Below are 20145 nucleotides of genomic sequence, written 5' to 3' on the forward strand. Positions count from 1 at the left end.
CTTTGTGGTTGAGATACATGCCAACCCCCAGCTTTGTTATAGAGACAATACAGATCCTCAAATCATAGGAAAACTTAAAATATTTTATTGGAGTAATCTAGAAAATTTGAGAATTGTTACATCTTTGGTATTTATAAATGTAGTAACTTCTGTGGGTAAGTATACAGGGACTTACAGGATCAGAAGATACAAATTGAAACATTCTAGCACCTTTTAATATAAATAGAAATGCAGTGATGTAGAGGTAAAAAAAAAAAAAAAAAGATCTTTAAATAAGTTGGTTTTTTCCCCACCAGTTCTGCATAGCCTTCTCTAGGTCAAGGCTTAGTATCTTCAGGATTGTCTTTATACTGATAACCTATGCTTTAATTTCTTGGCCAGAAAGAATCCTTAGCAAAAATTAGACTTAGGGTCTTAACATATTCTAATTGGTTCTTAGTTGATTGAATTTGACCTTTTAAATATGATAGAAAGGTGTACAAAAAATTGCTTTAATAAGTAACAATTAAAATGGTTACTTTTTAAAGCTTGTAGTAACTGTTTTTCAAAATACAGTAGTAAAGATTGAGGTATTAACTTTCCACAAGATAGTCTTTTTGTACTGAAAGTGTTCATCTTGTAAGTCCAATTCCTTTTCACTTTCTTCACCTTTGTTTGTAGTAAATGTTCTTTAGGGTCCGATTCTGATTGTAAACTCCAAGTCCTTTATGATGCTGTATTTACTTTCTTCCTGTGAGGGGAGGTGGAAGGGACAGTGAGTGAATATAACCCAGTTGCAACAGCAAGTATTTTAAGGAGGATATGTCCGCATAGACTGACCTTTCTGTGTATAGTTAAGCTAGGTAGACTTAGGGTAGTAAAGACAGTTTACCCCTATGTATCAGCCATTAACTTTCCTAATTCAAAGTGTCTCTCACTGGTCGCTGTGGCAGCAGCTGGTACCTGGGCCAAGTGTAATCTGTTACCAGGTATATCCTTCTCTACCCTGCTGGTCCAAAGGAGCAGCCTGAGCATTTTATTTACCTGCTGGGCAGTAGGGGTAGACTGCAGTTATCCCGTAGAGATGAGATCGCTGCTCTGGGAGATACTCATCAGTAAACTGGCCGCTGTCTCTATTTACTGATATGACACCATCCCTGGTAACAGAAAGGAAGAGTAAATTTGTGGGATTGAAGGTGGGATAGAAAGTCCATTCCAATAGAGAATGTCTGCTAGCTAGTCTTCTAGAATGTATTTTTTAAAATTTTGCCAAATGTGTTTTGACTCCTTTAGATTCGAAGATTTTCTATATCAGTGGTTCTCAAAGTGGTCGTCCCCAGACCAGCATCCTCTGGGAGCTTAATAGAAATGCAAATTTTGGGGCCCCAACTCCCAACTACTGAATCGGTAATTATGGGATGGGACCTGGCAATATGTTTTAACAATCCCTTAGCTAGATTCAGATGCCACACTAAAATTTTGAGAACCACTAGTGTAAATCAACCTTTGCTGAACAATTTACTTGAGGATCTATTACAACAGTAGGCCAATGAAATCAAGACTGCAAGGCTAAGGGAAATTAGCCTAAATTATTGTATTTCTCCTCCTGCTAGGTGGACAATATATCCATAATGTCATTTAAAAAAAATCAATTTAAATCATACAGCTAATATACCTCATGTTACCACTTATGTGTAGTCTTTTATTCTCTGAAAATCAGATTTAGATTAATGCACTTCATTTTTGGATTGTTTAGTATCTGCTCTGCCACTTTTCAGCAACATGTGAGCAATACCATTATGATTTTAAAAGCAGCAACACTTGAATGATATCTGCTAATTAAGAAATAATGAAAACTTACGCTCTCCACTGAATTACTAAAGTCATTAGTGACATTAGGGAAGACAGGTGGTGTGTCTTCCAGAACAGTTTGCTTTTTCAGGCTTGGCTAGTGTGAGTCAGGCTTACCTCCTCCAGTCTGTGTGGTAGAAGTGATCTGCATAGCTAACAATACTGAAGGGGTAGTTGAGGTTGTTCTGAATCACACGCCGTCCAGTCCCATCAGGTAGTGTACACTCCAGTTTTTTGGTTCCTTTTAAAACATCAGAAAGGGAAAATGAGATCCTTTCATACCATGAGGAAAGAAAACTCCTTTGCCAAAAATACTTGTGGCAGGTAGGGGCCTTCTGAAAGGAAACAGGTAGAATAGGGAATAAGATATTTTATTCCCAATGCAGTGTTAAAATTTAAAAATTAAAATTTTCCTATTCTATTTTCAGTCTTCAGTTTGTTTAATAGCCTTCTAGTTTTTAGAATTTGGACTCCTGTGAAGAGAGGATTGCATTTTTTTCCCAAAGTAGGACATTAGACATAAACTTTACCCTAATTAATTTCAAGTATCACCTCATAAGTTGTAAACATAACATCTAGATAAATACTTGCCTTTTGTAAGGAGTGTATAATGCCTTTTAACAAAATTCTTAAAGACTTGTTTTTTTTTTTTTTAGATACAAATTGAAAGTCAAATGGTAACATGGTTAAAATGGTAACGTGGTTTGTATTTTTCAGTGTAAAGGAAGCAGTCTTCAAAATTTTGCAATACCTAATCAGTTTCTTACTGAACCTGGATTTAAATTTCAAATAGTTTTTTACAATGTAACATTAGAAAAAATAACTTGATTTGGACCAACTGGCTTAGATTATAAATTCTTTAAGAATGGATATTTTCATATTCCTTAGTATGTAAGTAGACATACAGCATCTGGTCAGTTGTTCCAGTGAGGAAATCACACTACAGAAAGCGAGACCTTGAGTTTCGGCAACCCCAGCTTATTCCTGAAGGCCATCCTGACATGTCACTTTCCAAAGAGTTTCCTCAGCATTAATAACCTACTGACTGGTAAAGCAACAGATACTTAAAATGTTCTTACTGGTAAAAAAAAGAAAACCTCTTGTTCACTTACCTAGGTTTGTCAATTTCAACAGCAGGTAAAGTTTTTTACTTTAAACAATATACGAAGTGCTTGTGTGGGGAAGGGCAAGTGGTACAAAAATGAGTTGGACATAGAACTAGCCCTCAAATAGCACCTAATTCACAGACACTGCCCCCCCGCCCCCGCCCAAAACCCCAGGAAGGATTATAAGTATCAATACAAAGTGTTAACAAGTTTATACACCAACTAAATGAGTAGTTCTGGACTATACTGTTAAAAATTTAAAAGTTCTACATGATGAGATTTGGTTTTGTAAAATCTGTGGTAGAGTGCTGGCACCCATGGTAATGAAGAGCTCTGTGTTTGCCTGCCACCAGTAATACCTGCATCTGCCCAGCAGAGCAGTTTGGAGAAAGGGTCAAAGGTTAAACCATTAGGTAGTCCAATGTCTTTATTCACCAGAATTCTTCTGTTTTCTCCTTCTAAAGAAGACGTTTCAATTTTAGGAGCTTCTCGATTCCAGTCTGTCCAGTACAAGTTGCTGTGGGATAAATTAAATATAGTGAAAATGAGGCCAGAAGTAAGTGTCAGAGTCTGAGTTTGGTTACTTTCACCATTTAATGAAGATAAACCTGTGGCTTCAACATGAAGATTTCCTAATGCATTACTGAAGGAGACCCGCCTCATTCAAGGTTAAATGTTAGCCTGGCCTGGTCACCTGATCCGTATCAGCCCCCAGTCCCTCTCACATAGTCTCTGAATTCTCTATGTATCATACCACAAATAAATAATTTTTATTTTATTCATTAGTTTACTGTCTTCCTTCTAGAATGTGAGCTCCATGAAAGAACAGACTCTGTCTTAGCCTAGAACAGTGTTTACACCTAGTAGATCTTGTTATATTCATGCATTGGAGCTTTACACTCTTGTTCTGATCCTCCTCACACGGCGTTTAAAATCCAAGGGCTTCAAATTAGGATCTACAGGTAGCAGGAGAATCAGGAAGCCCAGCTGACCCTCGGATTGGATCCACAGCAATGGCTCGAGGATTCACCAGTTCCGTGTGGAAGAGAGCTTTGCGCTCAGAGCCATCCAGCCTGGCCCTCTCTATCTTATCCAGGCCACTGTCCGTCCAGTACATTGTTCTACGGAAGTGGTCGATGGCAAGTCCTTCGGGGCTTATCAGACCTGAAAATAGAACAACAAGACTGGAGTATTTGCAGGTATGAAAAGGGAACAACCTGAAGCAGAGCGCTCTACTATGTTTGAAAAGTCCAAGTTCTGAGAGGATCTCAGTTATAAGAACCAGGTTAATAGAGAAACAGACCTTTGTTACTTGTTCTTCCACCTGTAGTTCTCTAGGCCAACACAGCCACCAGCCGGACCGCAGCAGGCACAACTCCGGGCTGGGGCCAGGCAGCAGCAGCTGGGGCCAGGCTCCGAGTGCTCAGCGCTAGCCCTTTCTGCGGAGAGCCCTATTCCTCAGTAGGCTCACAGTAAGATCCCTTTATCATTTCTTACATTATGAATGCGTGTTTACAGAGGGACTGGTATTGCACCACTCAGTGAAGTGACTCCTGGGGCACTTAACCTCTCCTGTTCAACTTAGTAGAACCAAATGAAGAACAAAGTGTCTTCTGGATGAAGTTGCTGACCTGAATTGATGATCGTCTCAGGCTCTGCTCCTGGTTGCAGACTGGCACGGCTGATTGTCCGCCCAGCAACATCTGTCCAGTACACCATCCTCTCGTGGCAGTCATAGTCAATTCCCACAACTATGGAGCCCTTCATGGACCAAAACATGAAATTGGAAGAATTAGGACTCCTTGCATGTCCCTGGGGCTCTCGCTCAGCTGTCTCACACATGGCTGTAGTGAGCAACCTGTAATACAGTCATACGGGCAGCCAAGTGGCATGGTGACACAAGTGGGCTTGGAGGCGACTTCTGGGGTCCCAGCCAGGCTTGGCCACTGACCAGCTGTATAACTTAACCTCTCTGTCCTTGAGTTTCTTCATTTGTAAAATGAAGATAAGAATACCTACTTGATGGTGCTGCTCTAAAACTTAGTACCATAAATTCTTGTATAGTGTCCTAATCACTCATTTGTCTGGACCAAGTGCTCAATAAGCACTATTACTGCCAGCAGTAATAAAATGATTTTATCAGCCCCTTTAGTGATTAAAGGACAAACATTAGTCTCAGCAAAGTAAGTTCTTAATATTTTACCTGGGGGTGGGGGAAACACGGACAAAACTGTTACTCCTTCCAAATGAGATCAGCATCAGCACTTTTGAAACAGCTTTTCTAAAATTCCCCAGTATATAATGACAAAATCTACTCCCCCTTCCCCTGTGAATATAATCTTTCCCTTGAGGTGTAATCGCTTACCCCTATATTTCTGCTTTTAACTATGAAGCAAACTTTTTGGATGTACTCTTATGTAAGTCTCCAGTTAGGATGAGTTAAGGAACTGGAGAGTGGGTGGCCAACAAACCTCTGGCTAGGGAGGTCCTCCCTTTGTTATTGCTAAATAAATCTTCTTCTTCTTTTTAATGCTGAGTCTGTGATACTTTTTTGCAAAACTCCACAGTACTTGCTTCATTCAATTTCCAACTCAGACTCCTGGTCTGAGAAACCCAACAGATGTGCAAAGCAAACATCTAGGGGCCATCTGGCTGTCCCTGAGGTCACACCAGGTCCTGACTTGCCTAACACAGCCTCCTGGGGCTGGCTTGACATGCCTCTGGGAGAGGAGTCAATATAAAAAATACTGAACAAAACAGAATTTGGCTCCTGTGAAAAAAAATGGGCAGTGTATATGGAAGGATCTGAAGGTCAAAGTACAGTTTTACTTGAAAAGTAAAAGTCCTCTGTCTCAGGCAGGAGTGTACATCCATGTGGGTTTCCATTGACTGAGGGAGTCATGGGATCCGTTAACCCCTGTACTGACTTCAAAGTTTCTTGGAAGAATAAATCATATTAAGTAAATTTCTCCAAGATGTGCTTATAACTCATGTTCCATTCTCTTTCAATTCCACCCCTACCACTACCACCACCACGATGACCTTGCCCTGGGAGAGGCAAATTCAGAAATGCAGTGCAGCCATCAGACTTGGCTGGAATAGTTGGATTTGAGGTGTTGACAATTTCTGAGTTTCTACATCTTTTAGGGAAACTTACAAAACAGCATGCTAGTGTTTGCTGACTACAACAAAACCTAAATCATGACTACAAAACCTAAACCTTAAACACATCTTCCTCTGAATACTGGCTGCTTCTAAATTTTTGGAATCAGATAAGGGGTTAGTTTGTTTTTTTTTTTGTTTTTTGTTTTTTTTTTAATTTTTTTTTTATTTATTTATGATAGGCACACAGTGAGAGAGAGAGAGGCAGAGACACAGGCAGAGGGAGAAGCAGGCTCCATGCACCGGGAGCCCGATGTGGGATTCGATCCCGGGTCTCCAGGATCGCGCCCTGGGCCAAAGGCAGGCGCCAAACCGCTGCGCCACCCAGGGATCCCAGGGGTTAGTTTGTTAAGTAAAGGCAGACATGGGTTATACTATTCTTTATTCTAGGTAAGCGAGTACCTGCTGCATGAGGTTTAGAAATGGAATCACACAGCTTTCCTTTATAAATGTCTGTGCCTTTCTGGTGAACTCCCTTCTCTTTTCTCCTTTAAAGAAATCCCTCCTCCAAAATGGAGTGCCTTGGCAGAAGGGATCCTGCAGGCTCAGGAAGCAACAAGCATCTAGGAAAGCTTGTCTGCTCCTTTCTCAGCATTCCCCTTCACCCAGATTTTCTGTGAAGGAGTTGAAGAGACTGATCCACAGAGCCAAACGGGGGGAGGGATGGGAAAGGAGGGGGCTGCAACAATGAGGTATTGGTGAATTTGTTTCCACTTGGGATTCTCAACTGACCACAGAAACCACACCCTTGAGCTGGACCTGTTGGACCCTCTGGAAAGGTCTAGCATGGAGAGAACCCTGGGGCTTGGGTTCTGTTAATTTCATCTTGGATCATCATATGGCCTCAGTATCCTGACAACTCTGAAATTCCCTTTCCACATATCTGAAACCCCATGAACCACGGGAGAAAGCGTTGGTTGGTAAAGTGTGACTCCCGGCAACACTGCCCCCATTTGCTGTGGTAGCAGAGTCAGACTCCTGAAGTCGGACTACAGCCCAGAAATCCTCTAGGACCTCCCTCTACCCCAGGCCCTTGCCCGGATCTGAAAGCCTTGTGCGGTCCCACCCCCACGGGAGAAGTCCACTTTACATGCAGTGACAGCAGGGTCTTGGCCAGATCCTTCTGAAGCTTGGTACCATTGAGGGGCAAGTGACCGATCTGCTGGCCCTGGGCATAGAGCAGGAAGGTGCCCACAGACGGAGGGGTCACATCAGGCCGTGGCACGGGCCGGACCGTGGGCGGAGCCACGGTGGGTATACCTGCCGTGGAAGAGGAAAGGAATCAAGGGTAAGTGGGGAGAAGGGAAGTTACTTTCCACATAGCAGAACCTCCACAAACATCAAAAGGTTTTTACCCTAGACAGATGTGTTCCAGATGTTCCTTAAAAGAAATTCTAATTTCTAAGGGTTTTTTCCCCCCAAGGATTATGTAAAACACTGCCAATTACTAGGGAGGAAGACGAAACATTTCCCTCAGAACAAAGCAAAAGGTTTTTTTTCTTCTTGAGGGGAAAAAAAAAAAAAAAAAACCGCCAGTATTGTGTCCGCTTTTCTTTGGGCCCTCGGGGCGACACGTGTCTTCTTTCACCCTGGGCTAGGGAGGAGGAGTAACTGCATGTTAAACTGACTTCCAGATGTTCTAATTACAGAAACTGCTAATGACAAAACCAAACACTAAATCCAAATTGGGTTCTCGGGTAGACTAGATTATAAATCAACAGTGTAGGAGTGACTTCTCTCACGGACTCTACCCTTCATTTCCCTCCCCACTGTCACCCACAGCTGGCAGCTTCCCTACCGAAACCCTGCAGAGCCGATGAGGTGACTGGGGCGGAGGGGGCGGCTGTCCCTGGGGGCTGCTTACATGCAGGGGTGATGCCTGGCTGGGAGCGGGTGCCCTGCACTTCTCTGCCGTCTTGGTCCACACACCAGCAGAAGTCACTCTTGCCATGGCATTGCAGGGGGATGAAGTGGCCCAGGTCATCGCACTGGGGCACATATTGGTCGTCCCGGGGCGTGCCACCATAGTGCTCCAGCAGGTTTTCCCTCCAGCGCTCACAGACCGTCTGGGGCCTCTGGGTGGGCTCTGAGCAGATGGGGACAAAAAGCCTTTGATGGTGAGTCAAGGACAGAATGCAGCATGTAGCTGAGGATCCCTGCACCTGGCCTCCCGCCCTCCTAGTGTCTGCTCAGAAGGCTTCAGCCAGGCCCCTGGACACTGGGCCGCTGCAGTAAAGTGCTCTAAGTAGCTCCCGGCAGGAATCTAGAGAAAGAAAATATCCAGGGCCGGGAGGATTAGTCATCAGGGCCGAGCCGAATCAGTAGAGAGCAAGAGGAGGTAAGATCAGGGGTGCAAGACACACTCAGGCCAGGAGAGACCCATGGAGACCACTCTGCCAGGGCCCAGAGCCTCTGCTTAAAGAGCACTCAGCAGGGACCCTCCTTGGGAACTCAGTGGCCTGCATGATGCTTAAAGACAATATTTATTCTTTCCCACTTGGTTCCAGCTCCAGGACCTACCACCTGAGAGGGCTATTTTGAGACCAACCATGTGTCTTAGAAACGGTTCCTGATCGAATAGCCAGGGGAATATTTTATTTTTTATTGGTGTTCAATTTGCCAACATATAGAATAACACCCAGTGCTCATCCCGTCAAGTGCCCCCCTCAGTGCCCGTCACCCAGTCACCCCACTCCCCGCCCACCTCCCTTTCCACCACCTCTAGTTTTTCCCAGAGTTAGGAGTCTCTCATGTTCTGTCTCCCTTTCTGATATTTCCCTCTCATTTTTTCTCCTTTCCCCTTTATTCCCTTTCACTATTTTTTATATTCCCCAAATGAATGAGACCATATAATGTTTGTCCTTCTCTGATTGACTTACTTCACTCAGCATAATACCCTCCAGGTCCATCCACATTGAAGCAAATGGTGGGTATTTGTCGTTTCTAATAGCTGAGTAATATTCCATTGTAAACATAGACCACAGCTTCTTTATCCATTCATCTTTCGATGGACACTGAGGCTCCTTCCACAGTTTGGCTATTGTGGCCATTGCTGCTAGAAACATCGGGGTGCAGGTGTCCCGGCGTTTCATTGCATCTGTATCTTTGGGGTAAATCCCCAACAGTGCAATTGCTGGGTCGTAGGGCAGGTCTATTTTTAACTCTTTGAGGAACCTCCACACAGTTTTCCAGAGTGGCTGCACCAGTTCACATTCCCACCAACAGTGCAAGAGGGTTCCCCTTGCTCCACATCCTCTCCAACATTTGTTGTTTCCGGTCTTGTTAATTTTCCCCATTCTTACTGGTGTGAGGTGGGATCTCATTGTGGTTTTGATTTGTCTTTCCCTTATGGCAAGTGATGCGGAGCATTTTCTCATGTGCTTGTTGGCCATGTCTATGTCTTCCTCTGTGAGATTTTTGTTCATGTCTTTTGCCCATTTCATGATTGGATTGTTTGTTTCTTTGCTGTTGAGTTTAACAAGTTCTTTATAGATCTTGGAAACTAGCCCTTTATCTGATACGTCATTTGCAAATATCTTCTCCCCGTTCTGTAGGTCTCTTTTCTCTTCTGTGCTTTTGTTTCTCTTGCCTTCATTGATGTATCTTGCAAGAAGTTACTGTTAGCCAGGGGAATGTTAAAAAAGAAAACCATAGCTGGGGCATCACAATGCCAGAATTCAGGTTGTACTACAAAGCTGTGGTCATCAAGACAGTGTGGTACTGGCACAAAAACAGACACATAGATCAATGGAACAGAATAGAGAATCCAGACGTGGACCCTCAACTTTATGGTCAACTAATATTTGACAAAGGAGGAAAGACTATCTACTGGGAAAGAGTCTCTTCAATAAATGGTGCTGGGAAAATTGGACATCCACATGCAGAAGAATGAAACTGGACCATTCTCTTGCACCATACACAAATATAAACTCAAAATGGATGAAAGATCTAAGTGTGAGAGAATATTCCATCAAAATCCTAAAGGAGAACACAGGCAACACCCTTCTTTTTTTTGTTTTTTTTGGCAACACCCTTTTTGAACTTGGCCACAGTAACTTCTTGCAAGATACATCCATGAAGGCAAGGGAAACAAAAGCAAAAATTAACTATTGGGACTTCATCAAGATAAGAAGCTTTTGCACAGCAAAGGATACAGTCAACAAACCTAAAAGACAACCTACAGAATGGGAGAAGATATTTGCAAATGATGTATCAGATAAAGGGCTAGTATCCAAGATCTATAAAGAACTTGTTAAACTCAACAGCAAAGAAACAAACAATCCAATCATGAAATGGGCAAAAGACCTGAACAGAAATCTCACAGAGGAAGACCGACATGGCCAACACGCACATGAGGAAATGCTCCGCATCCCTTGCCATCAGGAAAATACAAATCAAAACCACAATGAGATACCACCTCACACCAGTGAGAATGGGGGAAATTAACAAGGCAGGAAACCACAAATGTTGGAGAGGATGTGGAGCAAGGGGAACCCTCTTGCACTGTTGGTGGGAATGTGAACTGGTGCAGCCACTCTGGAAAACTGTGTGGAGGTTCCTCAAAGAGTTAAAAATAGACCTGCCCTAGGACCCAGCAATTGCACTGTTGGGGATTTACCCCAAAGATACAGATGCAATGAAACGCCGGGACACCTGCACCCCAATGTTTATAGCAGCAATGGCCACAATAGCCAAACTGTGGAAGGAGCCTCGGTGTCCATCGAAAGATGAATGGATAAAGAAGCTGTGGTTTATGTATACAATGGAATATTACTCAGCTATTAGAAATGACAAATACAAAAAAGAAAAAAGAAAGAAACGACAAATACCCACCATTTGCTTCTATGTGGATGGACCTGGAGGGTATTATGCTGACTGAAGTAAGTCAATCAGAGAAGGACAAACATTATATGGTCTCATTCATTTGGGGAATATAAAAAATAATGAAAGGGAATAAAGGGGAAAGGAGAAAAAATGAGAGGGAAATATCAGAAAGGGAGACAGGACATGAGAGACTCCTAACTCTGGGAAACGAACTAGGGGTGGTGGAAGGGGAGGTGGGCGGGGGAGGGGGGTGTGACTGGATGACGGGCACTGAGGGGGCACTTATAAAAAAAAAAGAAAAAAGAAAAAAGAAACGGTCCCTGAGTGCCCTACTTATGTGGTCCTCAATGTCTGCTCACTGGAAAACCATATGGAGTGAGACTTGCTGGGATGAGCATGTGTGAGCACAGCAGAGGTGGTGGCCAACAACTCCAAACTGACTGTTAAACACTCCAGTTCCCAGAAGCCCTTGGCTCAGAGCTGAACCTTTTTTCAGTAGGATCCAGCTTGCCGCCTTGTAGCTCTACCGCCTCCCTTCAGCACCATCCCCTCCCTGCTCCCCCTACCAGCTCCTGCAGAACCCTGTCTCTAGCTGTTTCCTCCCAGCCTGTTTCCACAGGGCTGTCACTCTGTCCCAAATGTGGTGGGTCTCGGTTCTTGGTCTGCTGGGACTCTGCTGTAAGATGCTGAAATAACTTGTACACCCATCTAGGATACGCTTATCTAAAGGAACTCAAGGCCTGTGGTCTGTAGAATCATACAGCCAAGTACCTCCTTGATACCATCAACTGGGTGTAGAACATCATCTCAGAACAAGAACAGGGGTGGGAAGGGGGACCTGCTTTCTACCCTCATCGCTGCTCTCCCCTAGACTTTTCTGTATCAGTAAATAGCACCTCCATTTTTAGCCCAAACGTCCTTGACTCCTTTCTCTCTCTCACCACATCTGATAGGTCAGAAAATGGCAGCTGTCCCTTCAAAATACATTCAGAAAATCTTCACTTTTCAACACATACACTCCTGTCACCCTGGTCCAAGCCCCATGGTCTCCTGCTAGGATTATTACCAAACTTTCTTACTAGTTCTGTGGCTTCCACCCTCTCTCCTGTCCCCCAGTGTAAATGACCAGCAGCCAGGAAGAGTCCCTTTAAAACAGTCATTTCAGGATCCCTGGGTGGTGCAGAGGTTTAGCGCCTGCCTTTGGCCCAGGGCACGATCCTGGGGACCCAGGATCGAGTCCCACATCGGGCTCCTGGTGCATGGAGCCTGCTTCTCCCTCTGCCTGTGTCTCTGCCTCTCTCTCTCTCACTGTCTGCCTATCATAAATAAATAATTAAGAAAAAAATTTTAAAACAGTCATTTCATGTCACTCCTTTGGTCAAAACCCCCAATGGCTTCAAAGAACAAAGTTGGAAACATTACAATTTAGTTCTAGTACCTACAATTCCTCCAGGAAGATGGGAGGGTGGTAAATAAAATCATCAGAGCTCAAACCCAACTAGCTCAACTACAAAACTCATTGGGTTTGGGGGAAGTGGGTGCTTTTCAGGTCACCTCCATAGCTCATGACCCTTGGGGAGCCAAGCTCTTCTTAAGACCTCATGGAGAAGGAGAGTCTCTGACTTCCTCACCCAGATGTGTTTCAAAGACCCCGACAGGGTAATGGCCCTTCCTCAAACACTAGCCATCTACATCAAGATGGGATTCCTGGGAGAAGTTCCCAACACTGCCCCAAGCTCCCAGTGCAAACTCAGAGGGTACAGTCTTGGTTCAGGGGACCACCCAGTGAGGCAAAGCTCTGTCTGGAATGCAGACAGACACACAGCACACCCAGCTTCTGGGAAACAGGCACCTCACATCTGATATGTATGCCTCCCTCTCGTTCCTTACTATTTGAAGCTCCTTAATTCAACCACAGATTTCTTTCTTTTCTATTTTTGGTTGGCAGGGTTTTAAATATTTTGAAATTTTGGACACAGAGTGTTTTCCTCCCTTCAAGCCAACCCCATAAATGCAGAGGAGACTAGTCAGAAATGACAGCCAAGGCCGAACCAGCACCAAAAGAAAAGTCTGGGCCATGGGGAAAGAGTCTGCCCAAGAGAACATGTCCCTCCTTCAGTCATTAGCTTCTCAATCTCTTGGCTCTCTTCTGACTCCCTGTCGTTCACACATACTTGTCTTAGTAAGTGTAACAGAACTCAGAACCATTCCCCAAGGCGTGTTTCAACCATCTGATTTCTTTAAATCCCAGATGGAGTTAGAACCAAGACTTTTTCAAAAGTAGACAGGAGTGAAACAATTTTTCTGGGTGGGGTTTCCTTTTTTTTGGGGGGGGGGGGGAACCTGCAAAATCTTTTCCTAAAAATAGGGACAGAGAGAAACTGGGAGTTTCATGGCAATAAGGACATACACCTATGTCCAGCATTAACCAATTTTTACCTCTGTGAATCTTAGAAGGACTAATGTCCTGGCCATGATGCTAAACTGGTGGTAATTCTCCAGCTCTTCTTATTCTCATATGTTAAAAGCCAAGCTTAGTATTTCTCTTTTTTGGTAGTAAAAATGGACCTTTGAATAGCAAGCTCATGGCTATAGGAATTATTTGGGCTAAAATGGTATCATATCAATGCTATGTTCTTCATAATAAAGTCCTTCTATATTAAAAATAAAAAAAGTTCTTCCCACTTTGAACAGTTCAGCAGGGAGCATAAACCTGCCCTGGCAATCTGCAGCTGGCATGAAATGTGAGCACTTGAGAACCAGGCCCCACCCAGACGGGGAGTGCTCAGATGACACAGACAGGTTCACCATCAGCATCTCAGACCGCATCGGTGACCATGACGGGTTCCCGCACCTCTTCTGATGGTGGCTGGGGCAAGTGGGACTCTCCCCATTGACATGCCAGGCCTGGCTAGAGACAGCCGGGATGATTAGCTGACAGCAAACTAGCTGTGAACCTGTGGATCCACCCATAGGTTCATACTTATTTTTCCTATCAATGCTGAAATGACTTTCATACTGTTTGCTGCAATTCAGAAGGCAGAGTGAAGTGATACAAAGGAAGATGGGACAGCAGTTTTCCTTGTGGACAAAAGGCGGGTCTGTCTAGCTCTGTCTGTCTAGATCTGTCTAGCTCTCAGATCTCCCTAAGCTGACGTAACTGATGTAGGGCAGTGGCCTCAGCCTGACCTACACGCTCCATCTCAGGTTCCAGTCTTATACTGGACAAGTCTAAGGTGGCAGTGCAGTGTCCACAGTGATCACGTATGTATGTCTGTCCATCCCCATCACGTGAGTGAGCACACAGGTGTACACAGATCATTCACACGTCCCTAGGAGGAAGGAGGCTGTGACAGGGTGGAGATCAGCCCTGGGTCTGCATGGTCTGGGCAAGGAGGGTAATCTGCCCCCTCCCTAGTCGGCACTGTCCCACTTCTCAGGCCCCAGGCCAGGGCTAGAACAAGTTCTCTTCCCTGACCGGCTCACCTGGTGGTCTGCAGTGAGGTGGCGTGGAGCCAGGTGGAGTCCGGGTGCCGGGGACTTCGTGACCATCAGGGTCCACACACCAGCAGAAGCCTGTGCTACTGTGACACTGCAGGGGCAGGAAGTGGCCCTGATCGTCGCACTGGGGAATGTGCAGCTGGCTGCCAGGATAGGCCTGCTGAGCGTGGGCGTGGTGCTGCTGCTGCTCACAGGGTTTCAGTCCTGAGGCGGGGTCTTGCGAAGAGGCCGTGGTAAAGGAGATGTACACAGGAGGAATAAAACACATTGCATCCCGCCCACTTCTACAGCTAACTTCAAAGTCCTTGGTCTGAGGTGTTTTGTGTTTCCCTCCATATACTTGGGAGATAGTATCACATGGGAAAAAGAGCAAGGCACTGAGTTTGAACTCCTGGATACTTTTAGTTCTGCCACAACCTACCTAACTTCTCCCTAATTCTCACACTTCCCCCGTCCTGAGCTGACTGCACTATAAAACAGCCCCTCCCCCTCAACCCTCAGTGTCCCCCCGGCTGTCTGCGTAAAATGAAGAAACATGAATGGCTTCTGTCCAAACATCCCAAGAGACTTGGGAGAAAATAAGTAAAACTTTGTTCATCCCCTGAAGTCTAGAATTTAAGTCTGAGAAGCTCTAGTCAATGGCAATCATGAAAATTGCACCATGCTGGCCAAGACCTCCTAGAATAGTCATGGGGCTTACTAGCAGCTCACTAGTGCAGATGGCTCCTGTTTAGTAAGCGTGATGTAAGTTCTTCATCTAAATCACATGTACCAAGGCAGAGCAGATCACTAAGGCAGTTGCCACAACTGGTAGGACACTCGGCAGGATAATGGATGTGTCATACTCCTGGCCTCCCAGAATGCTAATAGCCAGTGAGCTTCAGTAAAATAGGCAGCTAGAGGGAACAGGAAAAGCCTTGGTCTCCAGTAAGAGTGGGCTGAAGGCTGTAGAAAAATAGCACCAAAGGAGCCAGTTTTCTGGGCCTACTCTGGCTCTCCAAACCTTACCAGGTGTGCACTGAAATCCATCCCCGTGATATCCAGGGTGGCATTGGCAGGAGAAGGAGCCAGGGGTATTGTAGCAGGTAGCCGAGGGGTGACATCTGTTTTCCGAGCATTCATCAACATCTGCAGAGGCAGGAACAGGGATGAGGGGGTGGGGGAGGGAGGAAGGAACAGCATGACTTCACTGCACCCAACTGGGGCTACCACATGGCCTTAATACACATGGGTCACTGACAAGGGGTCAACCTTAGAAGACCTTTGCACATGAGCAGAAATATAATGACAGCTAAAGGCAAGCTTAATGCACAAAGTTGAGGGACAGAAGAGTCAACCCATTAGACTAAGAATGTCTAATTAGAAATCAAGCATGTGTGGTCACTTCCAGTAAAAAAATATCCTGCTGTATATTTCTAGAGCATCTTTCATCCACAGTGAATTCCAGGAAGTTATCACCTTTGAACTAGTCTTTAGACTGTAAATCATTCACTTCCTTTCAGTACCAGAGCAGTAAATATGTGTAACAATGGTTTTGTTCTTGCATTGTTGGCACCATGTCCCTATAGCACCAATATGCAGATGCACAGCAGCCTGTGAGGCTCTGCGTGCTTTTTCAACTAAGTTAGAAGCACATTCGGGCTCATGTAATCAGAGTCCTACTATCTACAAATGCCCAATTAATCAGATATTTTCTCTACTTTCTATCTTTAGAAGAGATAGAAAAGTGCAAGAAAAATACTATCAGAAGTTTTGAAACAACACATAAAATCTAAATTTGTCAGGTTTATCAGTATAAACAATTCAGCACCACTTCCACATGATACCAGAAGATTTTCGTATTTCTGAAAATTGCAACATCCTGCAAATTCAAACAAATGCCAATTTATAGTCCTTTTATTTACTGTAATCAGCATATGCCGACAATGGCAAGGCATACTGTCTTTATCCCCAGAAAACCTCTGAGAGTCAAACTATTAAGACCAATGGCCAGGGGCTCCTTCCTGGTGGAGCATACGACTCTTGATCTCAGAGTTGAGAGTTCAAGCCCCACGCTGGGTGTAGAGATTAGTTAAAAAGAAAAATTAAAAATCTTAAAAAAATACATAAAATAAAACCAATGGTAGGTGATTGAGATAAGCTACCTGTAAAGACTTCCTAGTCTTCCAGAGTTAGAGAAGGATCAGGGTATAGGCCTGAACAAGGCTCTACTGAAAATAAAAGAAAGCAGTTGCTTCCACAAAAACACCCCAAAAATGATTTTTAAATGTGTGAATAGGAAAAAAAAAAGTGAGTTGAGATGATCAGTGTGAAACCTAGAAGAGTGTGGGGCCCAGGAGTGAATTGCATCAATTTGCTACAGCCAGTGGCAAAAACACAGAGAACCCAGGAATCTGGAGAGTTACAGCCTGAATTTGACATGAATCAGCTGGGGACAGAGGTGGCTCCTCGGCCCACCTTCAGTGCAGCAGATGAAATCTCTTCTAGGGTTGTCAGTACCAGCCTGGCTATGACCTGGCTCTCATTGAGACACCTTCCCATGGCTAAGGGGCTTTCCTGGGTACCACTGAGTGGACATGCTGGACGTGAAACCCAAATGCTCTGTTCACAGGAGAGGAATCCCTTACACTGTTATTAGCAAATTCACATTCTGTTTATCCTCGGTCTTGGGGAAGGTAGTCAAAATAAATTAGCTCCCCTAAGTCCAAAAGAATCCTGAATGCTTGATACAACCAAGTTTAATGCCACCCAAAGAGGCTCTGCCCAGATGAGCAGCTGGGCTCTTTGGTTACCTTCCTTTCTACCTACAAAGGCAGAACAGTACTTATAAATTCATCTGCAAAGTTCGAAACAAAGAAGGTTTTCTGGTTTAGTTCCTCCGCTTTTTTTTTTTCTTTAGGAACCAAACAAAACCAATGACAACAAAAACCCTATCTTCAATCTAATCGATATGGGTTCTCTATTGTCACATTTAATTACCCCTGAGTTTGGCTCTGTCTCTTCAAAAGGACAACTCAAATCCTTAGCTGAGTGAAGCTGTGGCCATTCAATTCCCTGGGCCTGCAAAAGGCTGTAAAACTGGCTGTAAAACCAAAGCTGTAAAAATGAACATCCAGCAGGAAAGTAAATGCAGGAAGTTAAAGCTATTCATAATACATATGCTAAAAGTACTTCTCATGCTAACAGGAACCCCAGGCAATGACAGGAAGCAGGAATTCCTGAGACACAGGGCCTATTTCTAGAACCCAGGGATCAGTTTCTTGAAATTATTTTTGAACTAAGAGAGAGGGGACTCCCCAGAGCTACCAAGTTAACTTATGTTCTTAAAGCCTATGGCCTAGGAATTCTGATCAGAGTCAGTGTCAGGACAGAAAACATGAAAAGACGTTCAGCCCCTTGGCAAAGGAGAAACTCCTTGTTGTACCACTGGGGGAGGGGGCTGCCATTTATGCTTAACAACCAATGTCTGGGGTCTTTAGGGGTTGCTAGGACACTGAGGCCAAGACAACAAGGTTCAAGAGCTCCTTTGCTATTCAGATAATGACATATGGCTCAATCTCAGCATAATTCTCCATTCTATTACCTATTAAGCTGGTGAAAAACCTGTATGGAAAATCTGTTAAAATCCTCCATCTTGAATTCATACTTTGGTGTTTCAACACTCTTCTCACTGGCCTTATTCTGCTCACACCCAAAACTAGGTGAAGTCCCTTCAAAATAAATCCAACTACTAGATTAACACCTCCTAGCTTCCCGCCAACCCATCCCACCCTACCCCATCCCCTTTGCTTCTAAACCATTCAGTGAAAGTTCCAAAAAAGGATTTGGCCCACAAGTTCTCACTCCTCACCTATTCAGTCAAGCACCCCACCGGTTGTGCCCCACGTGGTATGTGGTGACCCTCTCTCTGGGACCCTCTCTAATAAACTCCTTCCTTTCAAGCCTTGCTCTCTTCTCCTGTGGCTGCAGCGACTTGACCATACCTTTCCTAACCTCTCCATTCTTAGGACAGGATATCTAAGAGAAAATAATTTAAGTACGTCTTCTCATGTCCCTCCTGAGTGGTAAGGACACTGAACAACATCCCACCTATTCAACTCACACTTGCTCCTCCCTGGAAAGATCCTGACTCAAGAGAATCTGCTTTTGCACTTAGCAAAGTCACCAAGATCTAGGAGGACAAACAGGCCTGAGCATTATAAATTCGTATCAATACATGGTTGAAATCAACCCTGAAACCACTGAAATTAGGGTTGATTGAGGGAAGCTGGAAAAGATTTACTTATACTTGGATAAAAGTAATTCCTGCTAGTGACTCAGACTAGATAGACTGAGAACCCAAAGCCAAGTCCAGCCTCTCCAGGGAACTCAGTTTTTGACAAACTGGCTAAAGAAAAACTCACACACCCTTTTATTGCTACTTTAATGGAGTAAAGAAAAATATGTGTGCTTCAAGAATGCACACTTTCCACAAAATAGAACCTTTTCTCTATTTTGCTGTTTTCTCTCTGTGGTCACAGGGACACATGCGCACTGTGGCATGCCTTTAAATATATGCATGCATGCACGCACACGTGTGCACACGCACACACACACACTCCTACTCTTACATATTTATCCTGTAAGTCAACTTCATGATTAGCCCAGCTTGATTTAGGCATGGCATAGGTCTTTAGGAAAATTACTATTCATTTTCTACTGCTCTACAATCTGAAAAGCTTGGAAGGCAACCACATGGCAACTGCTTCTGGGAGGCAGCCTCTAAGGAATCCCAAAGATCCCTACCTCCTAGTGTTTGCAATCTTGTGTAATCTTCTTCCCTTGAGTCATTTGCATCTTGCCAACACACCAAAGCAATATTGAGGGGATGTTATTCTTGTGATTATAACTTCCATTCTGCTAGCAGACTTGCTGTCACTGGCTTTGAGGAAGTAAGCTACCTTGCTCATGGTCTGTGTGTCAAGAAGCTGAAGGTTATCTCCAGGCAACAGCTAGTGGGGACCTGAGGCTCTCAGTCCTCAAGGAACTGAACCCTGCTGGTAACCATGGGAGGATCTTTCTTCAGTTAGATCCTTAGATGAGACCCCAGGCCTACCCTTTGCAGTCTTGCAAGGATCCTTTAAAGCAAAGGACCAAGCTAAGCCCTTTCCATGTCCTTGACCTACATATCATAAATGTGTATTGTTTTAAGCTGCTCTGTTTTGGAGTAATTTGTTATGTTGCAATAGATAACTAACACACTAGGGAAGTAACTGATGGGTTTGGCATGTTTTAAGGTTTGCAGGTTCCAGAGAAAATCTAAAAAGTAGAGAAGCAGAGATTCAATGAGGACAATTAAAAATGGCAGAAATCTAGGGCAACTGAGGGCTCAGCAGTTGAGTATCCACCTTTGGTTCAGGTCGTGATCCCTGGGGTCCTGGGATCAAGTCTGGCATTGGACTCCCCATAGGGAGCCTGCTTCTCCCTCTGCCTATGTCTCTGTCTCTCTCTTATGAATAAATAAATGAAATCTTCAAAAGAATTAAGTTAAAATGGCAGAAATCAGCAAGATGGAAGTAATAGCAATGAATGGCATCAGTCGAAAGTTCTCAATGTGTAAAAGTGGCCAAATTCCGAGTTCTAATCTGACCCCAAAGATAATCAAAGTCTTACAGGACAAGTAGAAGTTAAAAGAAGGATAAGAGAATAATTCTAGAAGGAATTAGGCCAATAAGCATCTAAC

General features: G+C 44.1%; 1 protein-coding gene across 2 annotated transcripts in view; it reads right to left on the reverse strand.

The window, feature by feature from the left end:
• Positions 1 to 62: 62 nt before the first annotated feature.
• The window catches only part of NID2 (nidogen 2), a 61036-nt gene continuing 40953 nt past the window's right edge, over positions 63 to 20145 (reverse strand). Inside the window, exons 12-21 of one of the 2 annotated variants that reach the window (XM_038544712.1) lie at positions 15432 to 15551; positions 14409 to 14639; positions 7963 to 8184; positions 7189 to 7358; positions 4568 to 4697; positions 3929 to 4100; positions 3296 to 3453; positions 1948 to 2071; positions 1024 to 1136; positions 63 to 730 (exon numbers count right to left, since the gene is read on the reverse strand). In XM_038544712.1, the coding sequence (XP_038400640.1) occupies positions 720 to 730; positions 1024 to 1136; positions 1948 to 2071; positions 3296 to 3453; positions 3929 to 4100; positions 4568 to 4697; positions 7189 to 7358; positions 7963 to 8184; positions 14409 to 14639; positions 15432 to 15551 (1451 nt within the window). In that variant the 3' untranslated portion in view covers positions 63 to 719. Of the gene's footprint in view, positions 731 to 1015; positions 1137 to 1947; positions 2072 to 3295; positions 3454 to 3928; positions 4101 to 4567; positions 4698 to 7188; positions 7359 to 7962; positions 8185 to 14408; positions 14640 to 15431; positions 15552 to 20145 lie in introns of those variants that run through there. The other variant, XM_038544713.1, reaches the window with a different exon arrangement.

The sequence above is a fragment of the Canis lupus genome, chromosome 8, assembly GCF_011100685.1.
Source record: "Canis lupus familiaris isolate Mischka breed German Shepherd chromosome 8, alternate assembly UU_Cfam_GSD_1.0, whole genome shotgun sequence".
Classification (NCBI taxonomy): domain Eukaryota; kingdom Metazoa; phylum Chordata; class Mammalia; order Carnivora; family Canidae; genus Canis; species Canis lupus.